Source organism: Pseudorasbora parva, chromosome 10 (assembly GCF_024679245.1).
Source record: "Pseudorasbora parva isolate DD20220531a chromosome 10, ASM2467924v1, whole genome shotgun sequence".
Lineage (NCBI taxonomy): Eukaryota > Metazoa > Chordata > Actinopteri > Cypriniformes > Gobionidae > Pseudorasbora > Pseudorasbora parva.
The window spans coordinates 37469584-37493725 of NC_090181.1; the positions used below are offsets into that span (position 1 = coordinate 37469584).

General features: G+C 45.9%; 1 protein-coding gene across 1 annotated transcript in view; it reads right to left on the reverse strand.

Moving 5' to 3' along the window:
* kif6 (kinesin family member 6) overlaps window positions 1-24142 on the reverse strand; it is a 340398-nt gene that overhangs the window by 136252 nt on the left and 180004 nt on the right. The window contains exons 15-16 of the mRNA XM_067456029.1: window positions 12914-12969; window positions 3039-3089 (exon numbers count right to left, since the gene is read on the reverse strand). Coding sequence (XP_067312130.1) covers window positions 3039-3089; window positions 12914-12969 — 107 coding nt within the window. The remainder of the gene's footprint in view (window positions 1-3038; window positions 3090-12913; window positions 12970-24142) is intronic.

Here is a 24142-nt window from a genome sequence, read left to right on the forward strand (position 1 = left end):
TCCCGCTTGCGCAGGGCACTGGAAGACAGCCGAGTGGCGTTATTGCATTGGGACCCCCATTCGTCAGTCACTGACGTTACGTCGGAGTGACTGAACGAAAGGGAACGTCTCGGTTACGTATGTAACCCTCGTTCCCTGAGGAGGGAACGGAGACGTAACGTCCCGTTGCCACATCCGCTGTACCGCTGGAACGGAGTTCAACTTGGCTCCTCAGCAGGTAAAACATAATGCGATGATGCCAGCTACTTCCTTATATACCCACGTGGGTAGGCGGAGTTACGCATGCAAATCTCGCATGCCCATGGCATTGGCACTGCCATTGGACGCTTTCTAGTCTCGGAGATGACAGGCTTCTAAGCAAAACCACCATTCGTCAGTCACTGACGTTACGTCTCCGTTCCCTCCCCAGGGAACGAGGGTTACATACGTAACCGAGACGTTACCTATACTCACATAATAACCTCTCCCTTCTAAGTATGATCTGAACAATTTGAGGACCATCCCAGAAAGCCCGACCCAGTTTTCCAGCCTGTCTAGAAGTATGGTGTGGTCAACAGTGTCGAATGCAGCACTGAGGTCCAGTAGAACCAGAATTGATGTTTTGCCTGTATCAGTATTTAAGCAAATATCATTTATAATCTTTATGAGCGCTGTCTCTGTGCTGTGATGTGGATGGAAACCAGATAAAAAAAGTCAAAGTATCCGTTTGAGTTTTAATAATTTGTTCAGCTGACTGAAAACAACTTTTTCAATGTTCTTTCCTATGAAGGGGAGATTTGAGATTGGTCTGTAGTTGCTCAATATGGAGTTATCCAGATTTCTCTTCTTCAGGAGAGGCTTAACTATTGCAGGTTTAAAGGGAGTTTGGAAAAGTCCCATAGAGAAGTGAAGAGTTTATCACTTCTAGGAGATGTGCTTCTAAACAGTTAAACACACATTTGAAAAAAGAAGTGGGGAGTGTGTCAAGGGCACAGGTTGACTTTTTAAGGTGCTGTACCATTTCTTCTAAAATTGTACCGTCAATTGCTTCGAAATTAGACATAGTAACTTTCTGATGTTGTGGTCTGATCTGACTGACCCCAAGAGCAACTCAAGGATGTACTGAAAAGATGCACCATTTGTCCATGTTAACAAACAATTAAGAAAAATTGTTTATACATTTTTTGTTTGTCTTGATATAAGTAATCAATTCAGTAATTTTCATGGTGATATCTAAAGGTTTAAACGTTTTACCCTATTCATGTGAGAAAATTAATGAATAGGCGTATGAATAGGATATATGTGGGTCTTTTTCAGAAATTTCCCCTAATGGGATTCTTCTGGGCTTTTTTTTTTCTTTCTTACTCAGGACATATTGAGGATAAAAAATCAGTTGAGTTTGATTCTGTTGCAATTTGTTCACCCTTGTTTCCTTAAACGCCTGGACTAGTAGGCTATGTGCTTGCTTCAATAAAAATGTATACAGACATGATGAAGTTAACTAGTTACTAGCTAGCTAGTTATTAGTTATCTAACATTAAAAACATGTTTATATTTAATAAGAAAGTCATTCGAACCTCAAAGTGTTAACCTGTCACCTCTGACCTTTAACAGCGGTCACAGCTCCTGGTGCAGATGGGATGTGTTGTTGCAGGAACTGATTTGCTATAGGCTACTCCTGACTGGTCGAAATCTCATGCTACTTAGGACAAATGTAATGTACAGAAGTAGCTGCACTGCTTAAATACAAAATTAAAGTTTTAGAAGGAAAATATAATTAAAAAGTCACTCTGATGACATCATTTTTATGTGAAATGTGCATATTTACCCCCAGTTGTCATAGTATGGGGAAGTATTTAGTTTTTTAAACCTAAATCCAATTTTATTGAATTCCCTGACCCAAATGTACACTTTGACACCAAATTTGTCATTATAGCGATTACAGAAGAAGATATGGACTCTAGAGTATTTTCGGCACATTCGCGGCCATTTTTGAAAAAAACTGTTTATTTCTGATAAAAAAGTGTGATCTCACTTGTGTCTTAGGATAAATTTATTTGTATGACCCTAAGGTACTTCCATACCAAAGGGGACCTTTGCATCATGACTTGAAGTCAAAGGCCTATTTTTTGGGCTTAACCTCCTTACTATTAAGTGCAAGTGCTATTTTCCCTATGTTAGTTTGCTTTCACTTTGAGAACTTACTCACACATCCCAAACTTTTTTACTCAAGTCAGATATAGACTTATGCATAATGTGTGTATTTGATCGTTCAAGAGTAGGCTAATGAGCCTAAAAAATAACACATCCAATACACTCGTCTGACATCAGCGTTCGGAGTTTACATCACTGTAATTAACTCTTGTAGTGCAATCGGGTATATTATACTTTTATTTGGTCATTATGCAAGATTGTGAAAAAGATTCGCCTTCGCTTTCATGATTGCGGAACTGCAAGTATCGTCAGCTGAAGAATCAAATCTGTTTTATGATTCTGTGGGGTACGATCAGAAAGAGGCTCGTGCCAATAACACGAAAGCTGATTGACTGCAATACAAGATGCATACTGGTCTAATTTGTAGTTGTAATACAGCGAACAATAGTTGGACTAGCGAAAGAAAGAACTATAGCACCACGGTACACATGCGCGCTGCGCGAGAGCAGTCCTTAAGAGAGCAGTTTCGTTGAACTTTTCATAATTTATCCATCTCCACCTCTTCCCATCACAACCAATTCATATATATTCAGCGATTCCTCCATGCACCACTATTGGGAGCCTGCGTACCGCACTTTGAGAATCAATGGTCTATGAGGAGTATATCAAATTCCCAATCAAAATCTTTTAGGCTGGCCATAATGACAGCGATTCTGACCTGTGAATTTTAATCAGCGATTTTAAGAGTTTTCAAGCACAATAAGGCCCCCAACATTTAAAAAAATCTTGATATAATAATAATAATAATAATAATAATAATAATAATAATAATAATAATAATAATAATAATAATAATAATAAACCTTAGTAAAAGGATTATCAAAATCCTTTTGAAAGTCACAAACCTTGGGCTGCCATTTGCTTTCGTCTAATTTTCAGCTGGGTCTTCAGATCATCTGGAAGTGAGGGAAATATGTGAAAGGGAATAAAGAACGACAAACGTAAACAAATACATGCACTGTTATATTTAAACGTTATTATGAAACATATGATAAACATCTTTTGACAGGTCATGTGCATTATTATGTTTCCCTTTCTAGTCAGCAGCAGACATTAATAGAGGCAACATACTCGGGCAGCACAGTCCTCTCTCTTACACATGCCTCACCTCAATAGTTTTATTTTTATTTTTTTTATTGAACATGCATTTTTATAACATTTTATAAAGTTCTAGTTAATATAAACTAATATACTGTATTTCCTCAAATAAAAGCCTGTAGTCAATTAAACGCAGGGCCTCTGATAGTGGCACAAGCAAATAAAGGCCGGGTTCAAATAAAGGCCAGGGGAAAAGGAGTGGATAATCTCCTAAATGCCGTTAATTAAATGCGAAATCATCCTGATGCCACGCGCCCACACAGAGTCATGCCAGTGCGACACACACTAATCCTGGTCTCTTCTATAGTTAACCTAAAAACTTTACAGGGATTGCTTTGTAAATTAAATTGAGAATACAACGGATGCATGTGCCATTTTAAATAGGCTAATGTAGTGACATCTGTTTAGCTGTGCCTTTACTGAATGAGCACTGAGCCACCGTACGTCCGATTGACTGCACCTTATCTATGCATCATTTTTAAAATTCTTTTTATAACTGTTTTAGTTTACCTGTTTTTTTCTTTGGTTATCATAATTTTATTATTTTTAATTCTCTTTACATTGTATTCTTTTTCTTATGCATTTTTTATCCCTATTTTAATTCCTTTCTATGTAAAGCACTTTAAATTGCCATTATGTATGAAATGTGCTATATAAATAAACTTGCCTTGCCTTGCCTTGCCTTGCCTTGCCTTGCCTTGCCTATGAGAGATGCGATGTCTGTGAAAATGCCGTGTCGGGCAGGCTAAAGATATCGATCTTCACAATGCGTGCGCCTCAATCTGCTCCATCAGTAGTCAGGGCACTGATCAGGGAGTCAGCCCATTGACTTACCGGTATGTCCTGATCAGTGCCCTGACTACTGAACTAGGGAGCTGATTAAGACGCACCTAATATTAGCCTCTCGTCTCTTTTATGTCTTCTTAAGGGGGTCGCACCCAAGCCTCGAAGCTCAGCTACGTGCAGCGCCATGTCTCTTATACTTCCGCCTGTCTCCGCGGCGCAATCCACCGCTGACTGCGCACGCTCCTCCCCAAATGGACGAGGTGTTTATACTTGACGTGCTTGCCATTGTGCTATTCTTTGAAACGATAGAGGGCGATTTGGAGTAATTGTTCTATAAACCAACGCATCGAGAAGAAGTGGGCTAACGTGCACAGATGATTTTTATTTTAGTACATTTCACCAAAAACCACACTACGAATCGGTTAAAACTCAGTAAACCGTGGCTTGATATTATTACTTGTGACAGGAGAACAAAATATGCACTAAATTAACAATCTCGTAAATATTTCCTAATTTCACTAAACTTTAATGTCGTGATTTATTTATTTATTTGCTTAAACCTGGATCTTTATTTAAAATGGCTTATTTCTGCTTTTGTAGGCTCATTCAGTAAATATAAGCACCTAATTTGTATGTGCAAACTGGGGGCTGGTGTGATGAGACGTCATGCTCGGCTAGATTCACTGAGAACACAGAGTTACAAAAAATGCGTAATATTTTTTTGTATGGTGATATTTTTGCAAATGTTTCTTAAAAAAAATCAATGATATTTGTCCACTGGAACGATCACTTTAAATTGAAAACGGTTTACATAAAGCAATTATATTTCAAACAGATGGAATTAGAAATACAGGCCTGCCTCTAATAAAAGCCTGCTTCAAATAATAGCCGGTTCCCATCGGCAGTTCAGGTAAGGCCCCGGTCTTTATTTGAGGAATTACGGTAAGTTTATACTGAATATCATTCCTTCTGGTTCTATAACAACAGCACTGATAAAGAAGCCAAATCCTGACAAGTCTGCTAAACAGCTAAACATAAAGTAATGACAGGGAAAGGAGCAGAGAACATGTTTGACAGTTAACTCGCGCTGAAACAGCTGACGCTATGGGGGAACGCCTCCAGCGTGACCAGTGTCTGAATCTCTATCCAATCACATCTATCCTATTGACAGCCTCTGATGTCATCAATGTGCAACCAGGAAGTATATAAGGGTGCTGTGCAGACACAACAGTATCCTCTTCATCTTCGGGGATTGTTTGTCTGAGTTACATTTCACATCATGTCTAAGTGCACAGAGGGAAAAGCACGACTTTCGGAAGTGTGCGGATCCGTGTCCTAGGTTTCTAACACCCGAGGACACGCACACACACTCTGCGTCATCTGCCTGGGAGAGGAGTGTAAGAATGGGTTTTACTGCTAAAACAAAAGCTGAGATCCAATGCCCTGCAATAAAGCAATAAAACTCTCTAATCTGGAGAGAAGATCTCACAGAAAGAGTGTGACTGCCCTGCCCTTTTCCCCTCTCCCTGATTCAAGTCACAGAATGCAAATATACTACAGATTGTGCATCTATTGTTTTATCCCTTTCATGTCTGGAGTCTTTTAAAGGTCCCAGACATGGAAGAAAGGTGGAAGACAGCTGCTGTGGCGTGATTAGACTGGGACCCTAATTTGGTCAGTACTGACATAAGTCATAATGTACTGACTGAAAGGGAACGTCTCGGTTACGTATGTAACCCTCGTTCCCTGAAGGAAGGGAACGGAGATGTTACGCCCCTAAGCCACATCCGCTGTCCACTGTACCACTGGTATGGCCGGAGCAGTCGGCCTCGGCTGCTCAGCAGGTAACATAAATGCGTGACTGCTAAGCAATGCCGTTTATATCCACACAGTGGAGCGGGGTTTCATTAGGCAAATTCCGCAGACCGATGACATTTTCATGTCATTGGATCATTTTGATTGAGATGAAGGCAGCTGGCTTTTGAAACCAAACCCCTATTTTGTCAGTATTGACGTAACGTCTCCATTCCCTTCCTTCCGGGAACGAGGGTTATATACGTAATCGAGATGTTTTCCCACAAACTGATGTACGATCCCTCTCCTGAGATAAAAAATTCTCAGACCTCTCTCCTGATCAAAGGGATCCAAAGATCCCAGCCCACCCATCCCGACACCAGACAACCTATAATCATTAGACATCCTCACCAAATGTATCCATACTCTCTGCACAGGATGCCATGTTTATCCTAGCCTTTTTTGTTTTCCTTAGATGCTTCGAACATCACTATCACATCAAAATTCAACTAAAAAAATCCACCCCACTATTTTAGACTTATCCGTAATATATGGGGAAACAATCTCTTATCTAATCAAGCAAAGACTGACCAAAAAATGTATCCCCCTTTATATACATTTTTTACTCACATCACCGATCCAACCATACAAGTCAGTTCTGGCTTATCTTCAATGGAGACGTTTTCAAACCAAATCTTCCCTGGAACCCCAGTTCACAGATGAATCCAAAAAACGTCTCGGGTTACTATTGTAACCCTTGTTCCCTGAGAGGGAACGAGACACTGCGTCGTCGAGTGACGACACTCTGGGAACGCCCCCAGCGTGACGGCTCTGAAGTATGAATAAGATCAGCCACCAATCCGATTGGTGCAACGTCATGACGTAGTAGGCGACGGCGTAAGCGGAAGCTATAAGAAGGCGCCGCCCCAAACGAAAGACAGCCTTTGCGAAGAAGCGAGCGCTCTACGTGTAGGTGTGGCGACGAGACGCAGTGTCTCGTTCCCTCTCAGGGAACAAGGGTTACAATAGTAACCCGAGATGTTCCCTTTATCGAGGGAACTCAACACTGCGTCGTCGAGTGACGACACTCTTGGAACTATGCCACAACGAGACACGCACGTCCTGGTGTGAAGCTGGAAACCAGGCACACTCAGGACGCAAGCACTCTAGCACCCGGCGTAGCCGGGAGGTCCAGCTTATAAAAATTCTTATAAACGTGTGTGGATTAGCCCATCCTGCCGCCTCACAAATCTCAATAAGTGAGGCTCCCGAAAGGAGGGCCACCGAGGAGGCCAAGCCCCTCGTAGAGTGAGCCCTCACGGCTATGGGTGAAGGCAGATTGCGCACCCGATAAGCCGTGGCTATAGCCTGCACGATCCAGTTACTAATAGTCTGTCTCGCCGCAGGCAACCCTTTCTTAGGGGGGCCAAGCACACCAAAAGCTGGTCCGACTTCCTCCAATGAGCTGACCTGTCCAAATAAATTCTCAATGCCCTGACAGGGCAGAGCAGGTGCAGCCTAGCTTCCTCTGCCGTCGCGTGAGGCGGAGGATGAAATGCCTGAAGAAACACCGACCCCATCCCCGTAGATGGGACCTTGGGCACGTAGCCCGGTCTGGGGTGCAAGATAGCTTTCACCCCGCCAAGGGCAAACTCCAAGCAAGTTGGCGTTACCGCCAAGGCCTGAAGGTCCCCCACTCTCCTCAGAGAAGCGATAGCGAGGAGAAAAGCTACCTTGAGGGTCAGATTTCTCGCCTCAGCCGACTCTAATGGTTCGAAGGGGGCCTCAACCAGCCCTTCGAGAGCCACTGCCAGGTCCCTTTTTGCTGGGACTCTGGGATAAGCCGCAGGCCTCAACCTCCTAGCCCCACAGAGGAACCGTACTATCAAGTGGTGTCTGCCCTACGGGCCCCCTTCTAAAGGCGAGTGGAAAGCCCCTATGGAAACCACATATACCTTCAGGTGGATGGGGTCAAACCGGCGGAGAAACGGTGCTGGAGGAACTCCAGCACTGAGGCAACTGCACAGTTAACTGGGTTCACCCCCCGTTCTCTACACCAGCTAGTGAAGACATACCACTTAAGGCTATACAGTCTCCTCGTAGAGGGAGCCCTAGAGCTGAGAATGGTCTCTACGACCTCTTGTGGCAGGCCATTCTCTGGGTACTGTGCCCCCTCAAGGGCCAGACCCAGAAGTCCCACAGCTCTGGCCTGGGGTGGAATATCATTCCCCCTGCCTGAGACAGCAGATCCCTCCTCAGAGGGACCTGCCATGGGGGGGCCGTCCTTTTTATAGTGCCACAATGTCGGAGAACCAAACTCGGAACGGCTACCGGGGTGCCACTAATAGGAGGCTGATGCCCTCCCGGCGGACTCGCTCTAGAACTCCCGGGAGCAGAACGATCGGGGGAAATGCGTACAGACGCCGCCTCGGCCACGTCTGTGTCATGGCATCCAGCCCCAGCGGGGCCGGAGGCCTGAGGGCGAACCACAGCGGGCAGTGGGTCGTTTCTAGAGATGCAAACAGATCCACTTCCACCGGGCTGAACCTCTCGCATATGGCCTCCACCACCTCGGGGTGGAGCAGCCACTCCCCGGGCCTCAGCCCCTGCCTCGACAGGACATCCGCTCCCTGGTTCTGGTACCCTGGGACGTACATCGCTCGAGAGACGACAGTTTCCCCTGGGACCACAGGAGGATCTGATGCGCCAACCTGCATGGTGGGCGCGACCTCAGACCCCCCTGGTGATTTAGACACGACACTACCGACATGTTGTCGGATCGTATCAGGACATGGTAGCCGTGGAGGTCCGGGTTGAAAGCTCCTCAGAGCTTTGTAAACCACCAACATTTCCGGGCAATTTATGTGCCAGGAGGAATGCTGGGGCCCCCACAGACCTCTCGTAAACCGGCCTTCCATGGCCGCGCCCCAGCCCGTGAGGGAGGCGTCTGTTGAAAGGATCTTCCTGCAACATGACACTCCTAACACTGGCCCTTGGGACAGGAACCTCAGATTTTTCCATATGACGAGGGAACGGAGGCATCTGCCCGTTACCCTGATCATACGGAAAAGTTTTCCCCTCGAGGAGAACCCCTTGGTCCCTAGCCACCACTGGAGGGGCCTCATGTATAGCAGGCCGAACGGAATCACGTTGGACGCTGCTGCCATGAGTCCCAGCAGTCTCTGAAACTGCTTCACAGTGCGGCTGTGAACTAGCTTCATTCCTGAGACCTCCGCCAGTATGGAACCCACCCGTGCGGGAGACATGCTCGCTCGCATCGAGGTTGCGTCCCATACTACACCGAGGAACATGGTCCTCTGGGCGGGTGTTAACACGCTCTTGGCCGTGTTCAGTCTCAGCCTCAAGCACCTGGGATGGGCTAAAACGACATCTCGATGCCGAATCTCCATCTCGCGCGAGGGGAAAGAGCTAGACCGAAAGGAAGCACCCGATATTGGTACGCTTCGCCCCCGAAAGCGAACCTCAGGAACTTCCTGTGGGCAGGAAGGATGGAGACATGAAGTATGCGTCCTTTAGATCTATAGTGACGAACCAGTCCTCAAACTGGATCAGGCTCACGATCATTTGAATTGTGAGCATCTTAAACCTGAATCTCCTCAGAGACCGATTCAAGTACCTCAGATCTAATATTGGACGTAAGCCCCCACCCTTTATGGGAACAATGAAATAGCGGCTGAAAAAGCCTGACTCCCTGTCTGGCAGAGGGACCTTCTCTATCGCCTCCTTGACCAGCAGAGACTGCACTTCTTGTTCCATAACCTGCCTCTGGGCCGGGGGGACCACGGTCCAGACCACACCGCTGAACTTCGGTGGTGGAGCTCTGAACTGTAATCTGTACCCCCTTCCCACTGTACACAGGGCCCCAGCAGAAATATTCGGGAGGCACAGCCATGCGCCGAGATATTCCACTAGGGGAACCAACCTCTTGGGGTTGGTCTCTGGTACCCACCGAACCCCCTGCCCGACCCCCTGCAGCGGCCACCCGGCAGAGCTTAGTCGGGAAGGATTTTCGGTGTGCGAACGCAGTCGCTGCCCCGCTGCAAGTCTTTCTAGAGGCAGCTGGAGCAGCATGCGTCCGCTGGAAATCGATGTGGCCCGAGCGTTGTAGACGGCGGATCGCAGCATCGACTTCCAGAAAACTCCACAGAGGAGGCGACCTCGATCGCTCCCCGGGAGAGGGGGCTGGCCCGCAGGCCACTGGGCTGGGTATACCCCAGTCCAGACCACACCGAAGAATTCGGTATTGGAACACTGAACTGCAGTCTGTACCCTCTGCCCACAGTACACAGGGCCCAAGTAGATATATTCGGGAGCATAACTATGCGCCGAGATATTCGACTAGGGGAACCAGCCTCTCAAGGCTGGTCTCTGGTACCCACCGCGCCTCCTGCCCGACCCCCTGAAGGGCCACCCTGCAGGGCTTAGTCGGGGAGGATTTTCGGTGCGCGAACACGTTCGCTGCCCAGCTGCAGTCTTTCTAGAGTCGGCTAGAGCAGCATGTGTTCGCTGGAAGTCAATGTGGTCCGAGCGTGTAGACGGCGGACCGCAAGCATCGACTTCCAGAAAGCTCCATAGGGGAGGCGACCTCGATCGCTCCCCAGGAGAGGGGCTATAAAAAGCCCAGTGAACACAATTGGATGATAGGCTGATAATCTAACTCCTCAAAGTTAGATAAATCCCATTTAATTCCTCAGAATTAAATGCCCCTAATCATCCCTCAATCGAACATGGTCTGAATAATAGGCTGAATAAACATACCCAACTCCTCAAAGTCAGATAATGTTTAATTATAATTCCTCAGAATTAATACAGCCCAGACGTAATTCCCAGACGATACTGTTTAAACATGTATTTAACGAATCGTCATCTACACGCTGCCTCAGCAACGCGACATTCGACTCGTTACAACATATTTGGCTTTCATCCCTCGAGACTGAAACACTCGAAACGCACGGCTGTGCGCTGCGAGATACTCAACAAACACAGCCAGCACCCTCAGGAGCTGACTGCACTCGCGCCAAACAGTATCACATGTGCACCGATGGCGTGTGTTCACTAATATTACATACCGTAATCTACGCGCTGCCTCGGCAACGCGCGATTAAGCCTTGCATTATGAAGCGCAAGCTCTCATTTTACTTCGCTACCTCGATACTGAGCACGTCTAATTCCTCGGAATCGGACTGCTCAAGCATCTAATTCTCCATCCCAGGGGGAAAAGCCACAGCGTGGGTTTCCACACGAGGAATGAGAACATTGGCCAGCTACAGACAACACCCTCAAGAGCTGCCGGCGCGCCTTTATTTTATGAATGAAGTAGCGTATTTCCTGGCTTAACGCTTCGACAGCCTCAATGCTGTGCGCGTCCGATTCCTCAGAATCAGACGGCTCGAGCATCGGGTTCTCCGCCTCGGAGGAAGAAGCCGCAGCGCGGGCTTCCTCACGAGGCAGAAGAGCGTCTGAATCATCGGACGAGGATTGGGAAGATGCCTCCACATGCCTGCCTCCCGTCGCGAGACCCAGTTGTGAGCCCCATGATCTACGCCGCCGCGCTGCCTCAACAGACGCGGGACCAGATCCCTGGGGCTTGCGAGCCCGGCTGCTCTCCTTAGACACGGCCAGCTGTGAGCGCAGCACCCGGAGCGGCAGCTTCCCGCTGCAGGCGGCACCCTCAAGCGCCACCTGAGCGTGCTGCGCCCCGAGACACTGCATACACAGCCGGTGTGTGTCCGAGCCCGAAATGAAGCGCGGGCACGGGTGCACACACCTCCTAAACAGCTCGCTTGTTTTAATGTGGTGACAGACATACAATATCACACAGAGCGCCTCGCTGAATAGCAAAGACTGTCTTTCGTTTGGGGCGGCGCCTTCTTATAGCTTACGCTTACGCCGTCGCCTACTACGTCATGACGTTGCACCAATCGGATTGGTGGCTGATTTCATTCATACTTCAGAGCCGTCACGCTGGGGGCGTTCCCAGAGTGTCGTCACTCGACGACGCAGTGTTGAGTTCCCTCGATAAAGGGAACCCGTGACACGCTTTTGGTTGCAGAAACCCCTCAAATCCATTCTCCAACAGTCCGGCATCCCAGCAAAGAACTTCTCAAGCCACTCTTTTCGCATCAGGGCAGCAACCTCAGCAGCTCAAAAACGCGTCTCCCAACAGCAGATCCATAGAGCTTTCCAAACTCAGAGCTCGAAGCCCTCCCCCAGGACAGCACGCCAAATAATCATTTAAACTCACTATCCATAAAATTATTTGTAAGTGCAAACTCGTGAAACCAGCTTATTGGACTTTAGTTCTCATCTGAAGGACTGTTTTTTTTTTTTGTTTTTTTTTTTACATTATAGTGTCTCCATCACTATATGACAGTATGCTATACTAGGACCCACAGGAACCAGGGTGAACACTCTCTGCTGGGCCCACTAACACCTCTTCCAGCAGCAACCAAGTTTTCCCAAGAAAACTCTCCCATCCATCTACTGACCAGGTCCAATTTCCTGCTGTGATTTATGGTCACACCTTAGTTTTAAGAACACAAATTTACTATTAACAATGAATTTTCCCTTAATAAGTGCTTAATTTACTGCTTATTAATAGCTAGTAAGGTAGATAAGCATGCAGAATAAGGAATTAATATGTGCTTTATAAGTACTAATAAACATCCAATATGCTAATAAGCAACTAGTTAATAGTGATAATTGACCACCAAACTAAAGTATAACCTGCATTACTAACCTACCAGATATCAATGTGGGGATCAATTTGGCACCATACCATGTGCAGTTGAGAAAATGGCTGTTATTTTTAATATTCTGAAATAATTAATTCTAGATCTTGAAATGTTATTTATATATATATATATATATATATATATATATATATATATATATATATATATATATATATATATATATATATATATATATATATTGTTTTTGTCCTCACATTACTAACTATAATTTGAACTGAAGCTGAATTGTCCAAATTTGGCTAAAAAAATGTGTAGAATGTACTTACTGACTCTGATCCTTATCTGGTTAACTTGCTCACCAAGTGTCTTAGCTTCGTTAAACCTGCAAAATAAAATGGCCAGTGTTAATATCCTTGTGTGTATAATATCAAAATCAACTGCCGGTGGTCGATCCCTTTCCTATTTAGCACCTAAACTCTGAAACAGTCTTCCTAGCATTGTTTGGGAAGCAGAGACACTGTTTGTTTAAATCAAGACAAATCTCTTTACAATGGCATACACATAGAACATTGTCAATTTCTATTGTTCAGATCAGTTCAATGATTGTTAGGTTGCATTAACTAGGTCAGCCGGAACCAGTAACACTTTACATAACACCTGATGTACTCATTACATCATAAGAAAAATGGAATCTATGCTAATGTTAGTCTCTCTGTTTATCTGTTTTTTTTTAGTGCAGTCAGCCGGATCTGGGCTCTATCCAGAATAGATGGTGGACCTGCACCTGGACATGACCAATCCATCCCTGAAATGTCTGTAGAGAGTGTGTCAATTAAACTCCCCCTGTAAATGCTGCATCGACATAACATCCTCATTAAACCCGTATCCGATGTGATGACTCCAATCTTGCAAATAATCTTACGAATATATATTGATCTAGTAGGACTTCTGACCTGTAATGTTGCCGCAATCATAATCATACACTGTTTGTAAGTTGGCCAGAGAAGAACAGGTACCCACTTTCTTTAGTTCCTTCTGCATTAGAACAATTACGAGAAGCCACCATTTTCACTAAATTAGATCTATACAGTGCCTATAACTTAATCAGAATCAGAGAGGGTGATGAATGGAAGACAGCTTTTATCACCACCAGGGGGCACTATGAGTATTCCGTTATGCCTTATGGCTTGGCTAATGCTCCTTCCGTGTTCCAATCTTTATAAATGAGATTTTCTGTGACATCTTAAACCACTACATCATTGCATACATTGATGATATTTTGATCTATTCTAAGACACGTGAGCAACATATCTGTCATGTAAGAGATGTCCTGTCTCGATTGCTGGCTAACCATCTCTCTGTCAAAGCAGAGAAATGTGAATTTCATGTCTCAAACACCACCTTCCTTGGCTACAAGATCAGTCATAATGGAGTAGAGATGGACACAGGAAAGGTCAAGGCTTTCACTAAGTGGTCACATGCTACTACGGTAAAGGAATTGCAGAGATTTTTGGGATTTGCTCATTTTTACAGGAGGTTTATCCGCAATCACAGTACCATTGCAAGCCCCTTTACATCACTGCTTAAGGGAAAACCAAAGAAATTGTTATGGACTCCACAAGCTCAATCACCCTTTGAAGCCCTAAAGACCAGCTTTACCACAGCCCCAATCCTGAAACATCCAGATCCAAACTCACTGTTCATTGTGAAGGTGGATGCTTCCGATTTTGGTATTGGCGCAGTACTATCTCAGAGACATGGTACTCCAGGTAAAATGTTTCCCTGTGCTTTTTTTCCAGAAATCTAACCACAGCAGAGAGGAACTATGATGTTGGTAATAAGGAACTGTTGTCCATAAAGGCAGCACTTGCAGAATGGAGACATTGGTTGGAGGGAGCACGCAATCCCTTACAAGTTATTACCGACCACAAGAATCTAGAATATTTATGGTGTGCAAAGCGTCTCAACTCAAGGCAGGCCCGGTGGTCTTTGTTCTTTACAAGATTTCATTTCACAGTCACTTATTGTCCAGGAAGCAAGAACAGTAAAGCTGATGCCCTTTCGCAAACATTATGTCCCAGGGTCTCTTCGCCAACGAATCACCCAATGGGTACACACATCTCTGAGCTCCAGGCATCCTGGCATTCAACGGACAATTGAACTGGTGCGTAACTCCTTTTGGTGGCCTAACTTAGTTAATGATGTCTCTGTGTTTGTCAAGTCTTGCAGCGTGTGTGCTCAGTCCAAAACACACCGGGAACTTCCAGCGGGTCTCCTAGAACCCCTGCCAATTCCTCAGCGCCCTTGGTCTCATCTGGCTGTGGACTTTGTTACAGATCTGCCCAGTTCCAATGGTTACACTACAATTCTGGTAATTATAGATTGTTTCTCTAAAGTATGTCAGCTAATCCCATTAAAAGGCTTACCCACAGCAATGGAAACCGCACAAGCATTATTTCAACATGTTTTTTGTGTCTATGGATTACCGGAGGATATAGTTTCTGACATGGGTTCACAGTTCACATCCCGTGTATGGCAAGCCTTCTGTACACAGTTGGAAATAAATGTAAGCCTAACTTCTGGCTATCATCCCCAGGCTAATGGACAGGTTGAGAGATTGAATCAAGAATTGGGGCGGTATCTCAGATCTTACTGTAGTCGAGAGTAGCAGCGTTGGAATGACTTTTTACCTTGGGCGGAATATGCACAGAATTCACTTACCAATTCATCTACAGGACTCACCTTCTTCAAGTGTGTTCTAGGGTATCAGCCTCCCATGTTCCCTTGGTCTGGAGAACCTTCGGAGGTGCCTGCAGCGGACGACTGGGTCAGAAGAAGTGAACAGGTGTGGGACAGTGCCCATGTGAGGCTGCAGAGGGCAATCAGAGCCCAGAAAATCAAAGCAGACTGCAGGAGGCATCCTCATCCGAACTACCAACCAGGTCAGAGGGTCTGGTTGTCCACCCGAGATCTGCGGTTGCTGCTGCCCAGCAGGAAGCTCAGCCCACGGTATGTAGGCCCGTTTCGTATCTTACGGCAGATCAACCCAGTAACATACAAACTAGAGCTTCCTGCTCATTATCGTATCTCTCCTTCTTTTCATGTGTCTTTATTGAAACCAGTCCACCCTGGTTCGGGCCCCACTATGGAGGAGAGAGAACCTCCTCCACCACTTGAGATTGATGGAGCTTAGGCTTACCTAGTAAAGGAGATCCTGGATTCCAGGCGTCATGGGGGTCAGTTGCAATACCTGGTGGACTGGGAGGGGTATGGCCCAGAGGAGCGATCATGGTTGGTTGCCAAGGACATCTTAGACCCATCCTTGATCCAGGATTTCCACCGTGCACACCCCGATCGACCTGCACCAAGACCAAGGGGACGGCCACGAAGAACACCCGAAGGTGTTCATAGAGGGGGGGATTCTGTAACATTTGCATCTTCCATCCATTCCTCCGACCACCAGAGGGAGCCATCTCCTGAGTACTGAATACTGCGCCTTCCGCTTGCATCACTTCCTGTTCCTACCTGTTATAAGACATGTTGTTTGTACATCACGTTGCGAAGTATTGCCAGCTTACCCTGTCTCTACCAAGCGTTTTCTTTGACCTGTTTTCTGATTTCACGTTTATGTTTCTCTGCCTGTTTTGACCACGACTTTGGGATTTAGGATTTGGACTTGTTTGCTATCTGGACTGCCTATACTGTTATCGACCCTGTGTCTGTTTGTTGACCACGCTTCTTACTCAGCACATTACTGTGTTTGTATTGCTGTGTCTAATAAATGGATGGCACATGGATTCCAACAACCAGCCGAGTCAGTCATCGTTACAATACGTGACTCTGCCTACATTTTTGCAACACTCAAAAAAGATACAGTCACATGTATTCATTGCAAAAACTGACCAAAAAACGGTATAAAAGTATTAACTCATGTTGCATTCCAAGTCTTCTGAAGTCATACGATATCTTCATGTGAAGAACAGAGTTGATCTTAATGTTTTAGTCGTTGAAATGATGATCGCGCTCCTTTGCGAACAGAACACGCACGCACTCGTTCATTCATATTTCGAATTCAAATTATACACAAGGCAAGTGACTCGATCGGTCACGAGACACACGACAGCAAATGCTGTCAAAGCTGAAGTGACGTTTCTTCCGGCGGCAATATTTAAAATGTATTATTAATCTTTGGCGGATGGACTCGACGTTCTGATCGCTTTAGGGGATTTTCTTCAAACAAATCAATCGTTTGGCCTTGGAACACTTGGGATATTCGTACTTTCTGAATAAATTATGCATGCAGTCGTATCTGCCTGTTATATCCTGTTTTTTTTATAATATACAAATGTCATACATACACCATTTCATGAGATCAGTCTGGGAATGGAGAAAAAATATTACCACTTAGCGCCTCCGGTGAACGTTTCACCCAAAAAGTGCAGGTAAAGATACCTGGAGGTACATATTTTGGGTGTTGCAAAAATGTAGGCACGTATTTCCAATGAGCCTGGGTTGCACAAATCCTATTCCCATCCTATTCCCATTTTCTGACAAACAATTCACACCACAATTCATGTGATTCATAACATACAATTCATAACACACAGAATTGATACAGTCATTCATGCTACTGCTATCTCTGACCACGCACCATTGGTGTTCATTTTCTTGCAGAACACCATCCTCTTCTACCACCCATGTAAGGGTGGATCGCCTGCAGTGGTTCTGACTGCAGGGTTGCCAAATGACTGAAGAAACGCTATCAGCAAGATGGTAGAAAACTGTACATTTCTTGTCTATAACCATCCACTGCAACTTATACCAACGACGGAAATAAGCGCAGCAAAATATATGGGAGAGCATTGCTTTAATGTGACTATATTGTATTGCAATAGGTAGCACTTCAAAGTCAATACCAAATCAAAACTAGTTAGCAAATAATTTATAATTGAAAGAATTTAATGACAAAATACGGTTATGGTTACACTTAAAATAGTTACAAAATAGATAAATGAGATGATAAAACTTATACCATTAATCGTACCCAGAATGTACAATAGAATGTTACCAGAGAGAGAGAGAGAGAGAGAGAGAGAGAGAGAGAGAGAGAGAGAGAGAGAGAGAGAGAGAGAGAGAGAGAGAGAGAGAGAGAGAGAGAGAGAGATTTTGATTTTTGATTTTTACAACACTTTATTCCAATTAATAGGGGTACAACAGTGTAATACATCACTCACATTCACATATTCTCTACCACTTAAAAAGTAAAAATCAAATCATCACCAATTACAACACACAAAACCTCTTTGCAACACCATATACCTTCAAACGTGATTTTGTCATTCGCCATTTTATAATAATTAAAATCAGTTGTGATTCTTGACTTTACCATTTTTGAAAAGACCATTGCGCTGTCCTGAAACAAACTTTGTTCTATTTTTGTTTTTCTACTGATGTAGATGGCCATTTTTGCTAGAGAGAGAGAGAGAGAGAGAGAGAGAGAGAGAGAGAGAGAGAGAGAGAGAGAGAGAGAGAGAGAGAGAGAGAGAGAGAGAGAGAGAAAGAAAGATAGAATGAGACAGAGAGAAGAGAGCAAAGAGAAGGCCCCTAGAAGAGACCGCCAGAGAAAAGAGACCCAGAGCAACAGTTGCAATCTTCTTTTATCTATCCCTTGACCATGTGACTGAAACCCTGTGACATTCAAACTGACCAATCAGACCAAACTTCCCCCACTGTACTACAGGTGTGGCACCATTTGGCATACAGGCCCTCAACATCTCTTTGTCTTTAGGAATCCCAAATGGCCCCACTGATAAGAGAGAGGGGGGTGGAACACAGTAAAACAAATGTCTTTGTTCAAAGTCAAATATCTTTGATTGTTTTGGATTCTTACACCCAGATGGCAATTTAATACCTCACTGCTAAATGACAGACTTATATTCACGAGTTTGTGTGCCCATATAATCTTGGTGAACGTGGTAAAACAGATTTGGCTTGCTGTCTGCTATAGAGGGGCTCGGAGAGGATGTTCTACCCGAGCTCCGATTGCCCCCCTTATAACAGGCAAATTGAATGGATAAAATAAAATGAGTCATTTATATAGCGCTTTCATATGTACTACTGTAAACCCCAAGCGCTTTTCACTTGTATCAGGGATCTCTCCTCAACCACCACCAGTGTGGTGTACGAGGTTATAAAAGGAGGAGTAGGGGAGGAGGAGGGATGCTGCAGGAACTAGAAAGGGGAAGAGGTAAGCTGCTGGTTTTATACCTTGGTAATAATTGAAAGATTAGATGGGCGTACTTCCTCCCGAAATTACGTTTATTAACTTCACTTCACGAGTTTGTGTGCCCATATAATCTTGGTGAACGTGGTAAAACAGATTTGGCTTGCTGTCTGCTATAGAGGGGCTCGGAGAGGATGTTCTACCCGAGCTCCGATTGCCCCCCAAAAACATAATGCAGAAATAGACAGCAAGCGAGAATCATGGCAATTTGAACCGCTCATGATTACGGGAGGAGTCTGCATAATTATTCCAAAACCCCCCAAGATTGTTAAATGGATTGAATTGGAGATGGCACTGTGACATCATTGAGGTAGGTAACTGCCGTGGCAGTTTATGAAACAGGTGAGGTGTTGTAGCAGCAGTCTGGCATTGAGCGGGCACTGCCGCAGTATTCTCAAACTGGCGGGGCACTGCAGTAGCATCAAGCAAACAATGCAACAGCAATCTCAAATTGGCGGGGCACTGCAGCGGCAGTCTAGAAAATGGCGGGGCACTGCAGCGGCAGTCTCGAAAATGGCGGGGCACTGCAGCGGCAGTCTCGAAAATGGCGGAGCACTGCAGCGGCAGTCTCGAAAATGGCGGGGCACTGCAGCGGCAGTCTCAAAATGGCGGGGTACTGCAGCGGCAGTCTGAAAATGGCGGGGCACTGCAGCGGCAGTCTCGAGATGGCGGGGCACTGCAGCGGCAGTCTCAAAATGGCGGAGTATTGCAGAAGCATCGAGCAAACATTGTAACAGTAGTCTCAAACTGGCGGGGCACTGCAGCGGCAGTCTCAAAATGGCGGGGCACTGCAGCGGCAGTCTCAAAATGGTGGGGCACTGCAGCGGCAGTCTCAAAATGGTGGGGCACTGCAGCGGCAGTCTCGAAAATGGCGGGGCACTGCAGCGGCAGTCTCAAAAAAGCAGGGCACTACTGCAGGAGTGGTCATGCATTGGCAGGGCACTGTAAAGGTAGTCTTAAATTGGTGAGGCCTTGCAGCAGCGGTCTCAAGTTTTGTGGTGGTACTGCAGCGGCAGTCTCGAAATGACAGGGTACTGCAGCAGCAGCGGTCTCAAATTGGCGGGGACCAGCAGCAGCAGTCTCAAAATTGGCAGGGCATTGCAGCAGCAGTCTTGAATATGCCGGGTATTGCAGGGATGGTTTCAATTTTGGCAGGGCACTGCAGAGGTAGTATCAGAGTCCTGCGGTAGCTTTGTCGACTATTGCAGTATTTACTAAACAAGGTTTGCGGGCGCGAGTTGAATTGAGTTTCAAAGGCAGCTATTTTACAGGGAAGCGAGCTTTAGATGGGCTTGTTTGATGAGGCAGAGGTCGGATCGAATGTAAGACTGAAAAGCATCTGAGGACCATCGGCCCAGTAGTTTGATTTGATGATCTGGCAGACCTTTTTGAGCTGCGGTAGTAGCTGCTCCAATACGAAAGGAGTGCGATGAATACAAATGAGCTTGGATACCAGAGTTGGTGAGGATGTATTTGAGTTTTTTGTGGAACCAATGCCTGGTGATCGGCAAGTTATTCTCGTCAATGAAAAGTGGGTCAAGCTGAGAGGAGATCTGGGCCTCCCTGTGCGCAAGAAAGAAGGAGAGGGATTGATATGGCTGGATGGGTGTCGGGAGATTGAAGATATGGATAAAATGGCCGTTTTTAAATTGATCAGTTTTGCTGCGTTTGATCAGGAAACGGATGGTGTCCTTGTCTAAAACTTGGAGGTCGGAGAAGGTTGGATGGATGGTTGGGTTGAATTTTGAATTGGTTGTGAACTCAGAAACTCTAAGGAATCCAAAAAAGGCCAGGGTAAACATGGCATCCAGCGTTCTAGCTGTATCGGGAGGCATGTGACCAGAACGGAGGAAGGTGAGGCATTTGGCTAAAAGATCACTGGTTAGAGGTTGTCTGGAATCCGGATGAGTGGGATTCGTTTTTTGAATTCCTTTGATTAGAAGTGAGATCTGGGGGTTTGTGATGGCAGGACATGGATGGCCGTAGATTAGCTTGAAGAAAAACTGAATGCCACTAAGGTAGACTTTGATTGTACTGGGTTGAATGGACTTGATCTTGTGGAGATATGAGATAAAAGAAGAAATTGATAGGAGGGAAAAATTGGGGAAAAACTGGTTGTAGAAGGAATGGAATTGTTTGAAAGCTTTCCACGCAGTCCAGTAAGATTGCAGTGTTCTGGGTGAGATGGCATGAAATATTAAATCCAGAGAAGAGGTGTGGAGGTCTCTGAGTGGGTGAGTTACTGGAATGTCAATTCTGAATAAGGAGGAACTGGGGTTGGGTTTGGGTCCGCCTCCGGGGCTAATGCTCTGAATTTCTGAAAAAGAAGGCGAGAGAGTGCGTCAGCTATTTGGTTTTGGTGTCCTGGAATGTGAACAGCTTTGAAAGTGAATTGGTTACAGGCAGATAACCAGGTAAGGCGTCTCAAGAGGGGCATGATTTTGGGGGACTTTGAAAGACCTTTGTTGATGCAATGTACGGTGGCGAGGTTATCGCAGTGCATTACTATGTTTTTTGAAGACCACTCGTGACCCCACAAATGTGCTGCTATGATGATGGGATAAAGCTCAAAAAGAGCTGAGGATGCAGTTTGTTGATTTGACATGGAGAGTTCGGGGGGCCAGGTTGATGCGAACCAGTGGGTCTTGTAAAAACCTCCGAAGCCTACTGAGGGAGCGGCATCTGTAAACAGCGGAAGATCGCATGGTTGAGATAGAAAGTCATCGTAAAAGAAGGTCAGACCGTTCCATTGTTTAAGAAACATGATCCATAGCTTCAGGTCGGTAAGGCAAGATGGGGTTAGGGAAATGGTGTTGTCTAATTCCTGAATGGACGATGCAAGAGACAGCAGATGTGAGATAAAAGGGCGGCCTTGAGGCACTATACGCATGGCATAGTTTAGGTGACCTAGCAGGGATAGCAGATCTCGTTTGCTGCACTGAGGTGCCTCGAGCAGGTTGGAAGAGATAGCGATTATCCTGTCGATTTTATCTTTTGGAAGGGAAGCTTGGAATTTGACGGAGTCAAGGTTAATGCCGAGGAACTCTAGAGATGTGGTAGGGCCCTGTGTCTTCTCTGGAGAGAGTGGAACTCCCAATGTGGAAAAAACATTCTGAATGGTAGAAAGGTGAGCTGCTGGAGGGAAAAAACTGGGGGAGACAGTGAGAAAGTCATCCAGGAGATGCACTAGGTAAGGGACCGCATGGTTGTTTTGCAGGATCCAGCAAAGCGCTTCTGACAGCATGTCAAAAATTTTGGGACTACTCTTGCAGCCAAAAGTTAAGCGTACTGCGAAAAAGAATTTCCCTCTCCAACGAATGCCAAAAAGATGCCAAAAGTCTGGATGAATGGGCATGACTTTAAATGCGGATGTGATATCAACTTTGGCTAACCAGGCTCCGTAACCAGCATTTTTGATTAGGTGAATGGCTTGGTCTATGTTGTGGTAGCACAAGGAAAATTCTTCTAGTGGGATGAGGCTGTTTATGCTTGGCTGAGTATTGTTGTGGGGGGCCGAGAGATCTATGATCATGCGTTTTTTCCCTGAGAACTTCCTTGTAGCAACACCGATGGGACTTATCCGAAAAAGTTTGAAAGGAGGGGAATCAAAGGGGCCGATCATGAACCCTGACTCTAGCTCTTTGGCTATTAAGGTGTCAACTGCTTCAGGTTCAGCGTTTGCCGATTGAAGGTTTTTGCAAATGAGACTACTGGTAGGGAGGCTTTCCAGACCCGGATTAAAGCCTTCCTCTAAACCTTTGAGTAGATATTGAGTGAAGTTTTTGTCTGGATGGTTAGCTAGTTCCTGAGCTAGAGAGGAGACAATGATGGGAGAAGACAGATACTTTCGAAATTCTTTATTAGAATTTGCTGAGGAGCGATAGACAGGGCATACAGAACGAGCATGAGCTCCACCACAGAAATTACACACATGTAAATACTTGCAGCGTTGTCTGGTACAACCAAACTGATTGAAATTATGACATACTTGTCTGCCTGAAGTGAACCTAAAATTGCGGCTCTTCGAATCGCCCCTGGACTGTGGTACGTAAGACGTGGAATTAACGATTTGAGAGGTGCCAGGATTAGTGCCCGTATTGCTTGGAGGGGTGGGATTAAAGAGGGGGCACGAGGAAGGCTCATGTGTGGCGGAGCTACACAGGACGCAGGACACATTACGGCAGCCCAGAAAAACTTTATTGTACAGCTCCAAGTCGAGAGCTCCCCAGTAAGGACACTGATTCCACTGGGTGACTCGAGCTGAACATTTGGCTGAAAAAAGCCTGTAGTATGTAAAGAAATGGGTACCGCCAAAAGTGTGTGACAATTCTGCGATGATCGCTAAAAAATCATTCAACTCCTTACGTCTGGCGGGGAAGACAGAGCAAATTATTTCTGTATATCTACCAAACGCGATGCAAAACTCAGCCATGGTAAGGATGCGATTTGGTTTGGAATTTGGGGTTTTCAGATTGATAGTCAAAGGACCAAAGTCGAGGGTGCGATTGGGTTCACTTATAGAGACAGAGGGAAGGAGAGAAGAGAGGTCAAAGTCTGCACCTGCTAAAATCTGGGACCGTAGATGGGTGGAGACGGGGGGTGGATTCATAGCAAGGGCGTTGGGAGGAACTGGAAGAGTGGATGCAGTTGAGAGAGTATATGTTGGGAGTCGAGGAACTGTTGAGGAAGCGGTAGCTGGAAGAAATAAAGTTGGATTATACATCGCTTGGGGGTGCGACCCCATGCTTTGATCGGCTCCAAAGACGGCAGAATAAGGAAGGGGGGGGGGCATGACCGTTTGCGGAGGCAGCCTCACGCTAGGGTCTGCGCTGATTGCAGAGGAGAAATGAGAGAGGGGGGGGAAGGGAGGGGGGGGCATGACCGTTCGCGGAGGCAGCCTCACGCTAGGGTCTGTGCTTACTACAGAGGAGAAATTAGAGAGAGGGGGGAAGGAGGGGGGGGGCATGACCGTTTGCGGAGGCAGCCTCACGCTAGGGTCTGCGCAGACTGCAGAGGAGAAATCAGAGAGAGGGGGGAAGGAAGGGGGGGGCATGACCGTTTGCGGAGGCAGCCTCACGCTAGGGTCTGCACAGATTGCAGAGGAGAAATCAGAGAGGGGGGGAAGGGAGGGGGGGGCATGACCGTTTGCGGAGGCAGCCTCACGCTAGGGCCTGCGCTGATAGAGGAGGGGAGTGGAATGGAAGAGGGGGGGTAGGGGGGAAGTTGTGGAGTTGGTACAGGTAGCCTCAAATTTGTATTTATTCCATGGCTA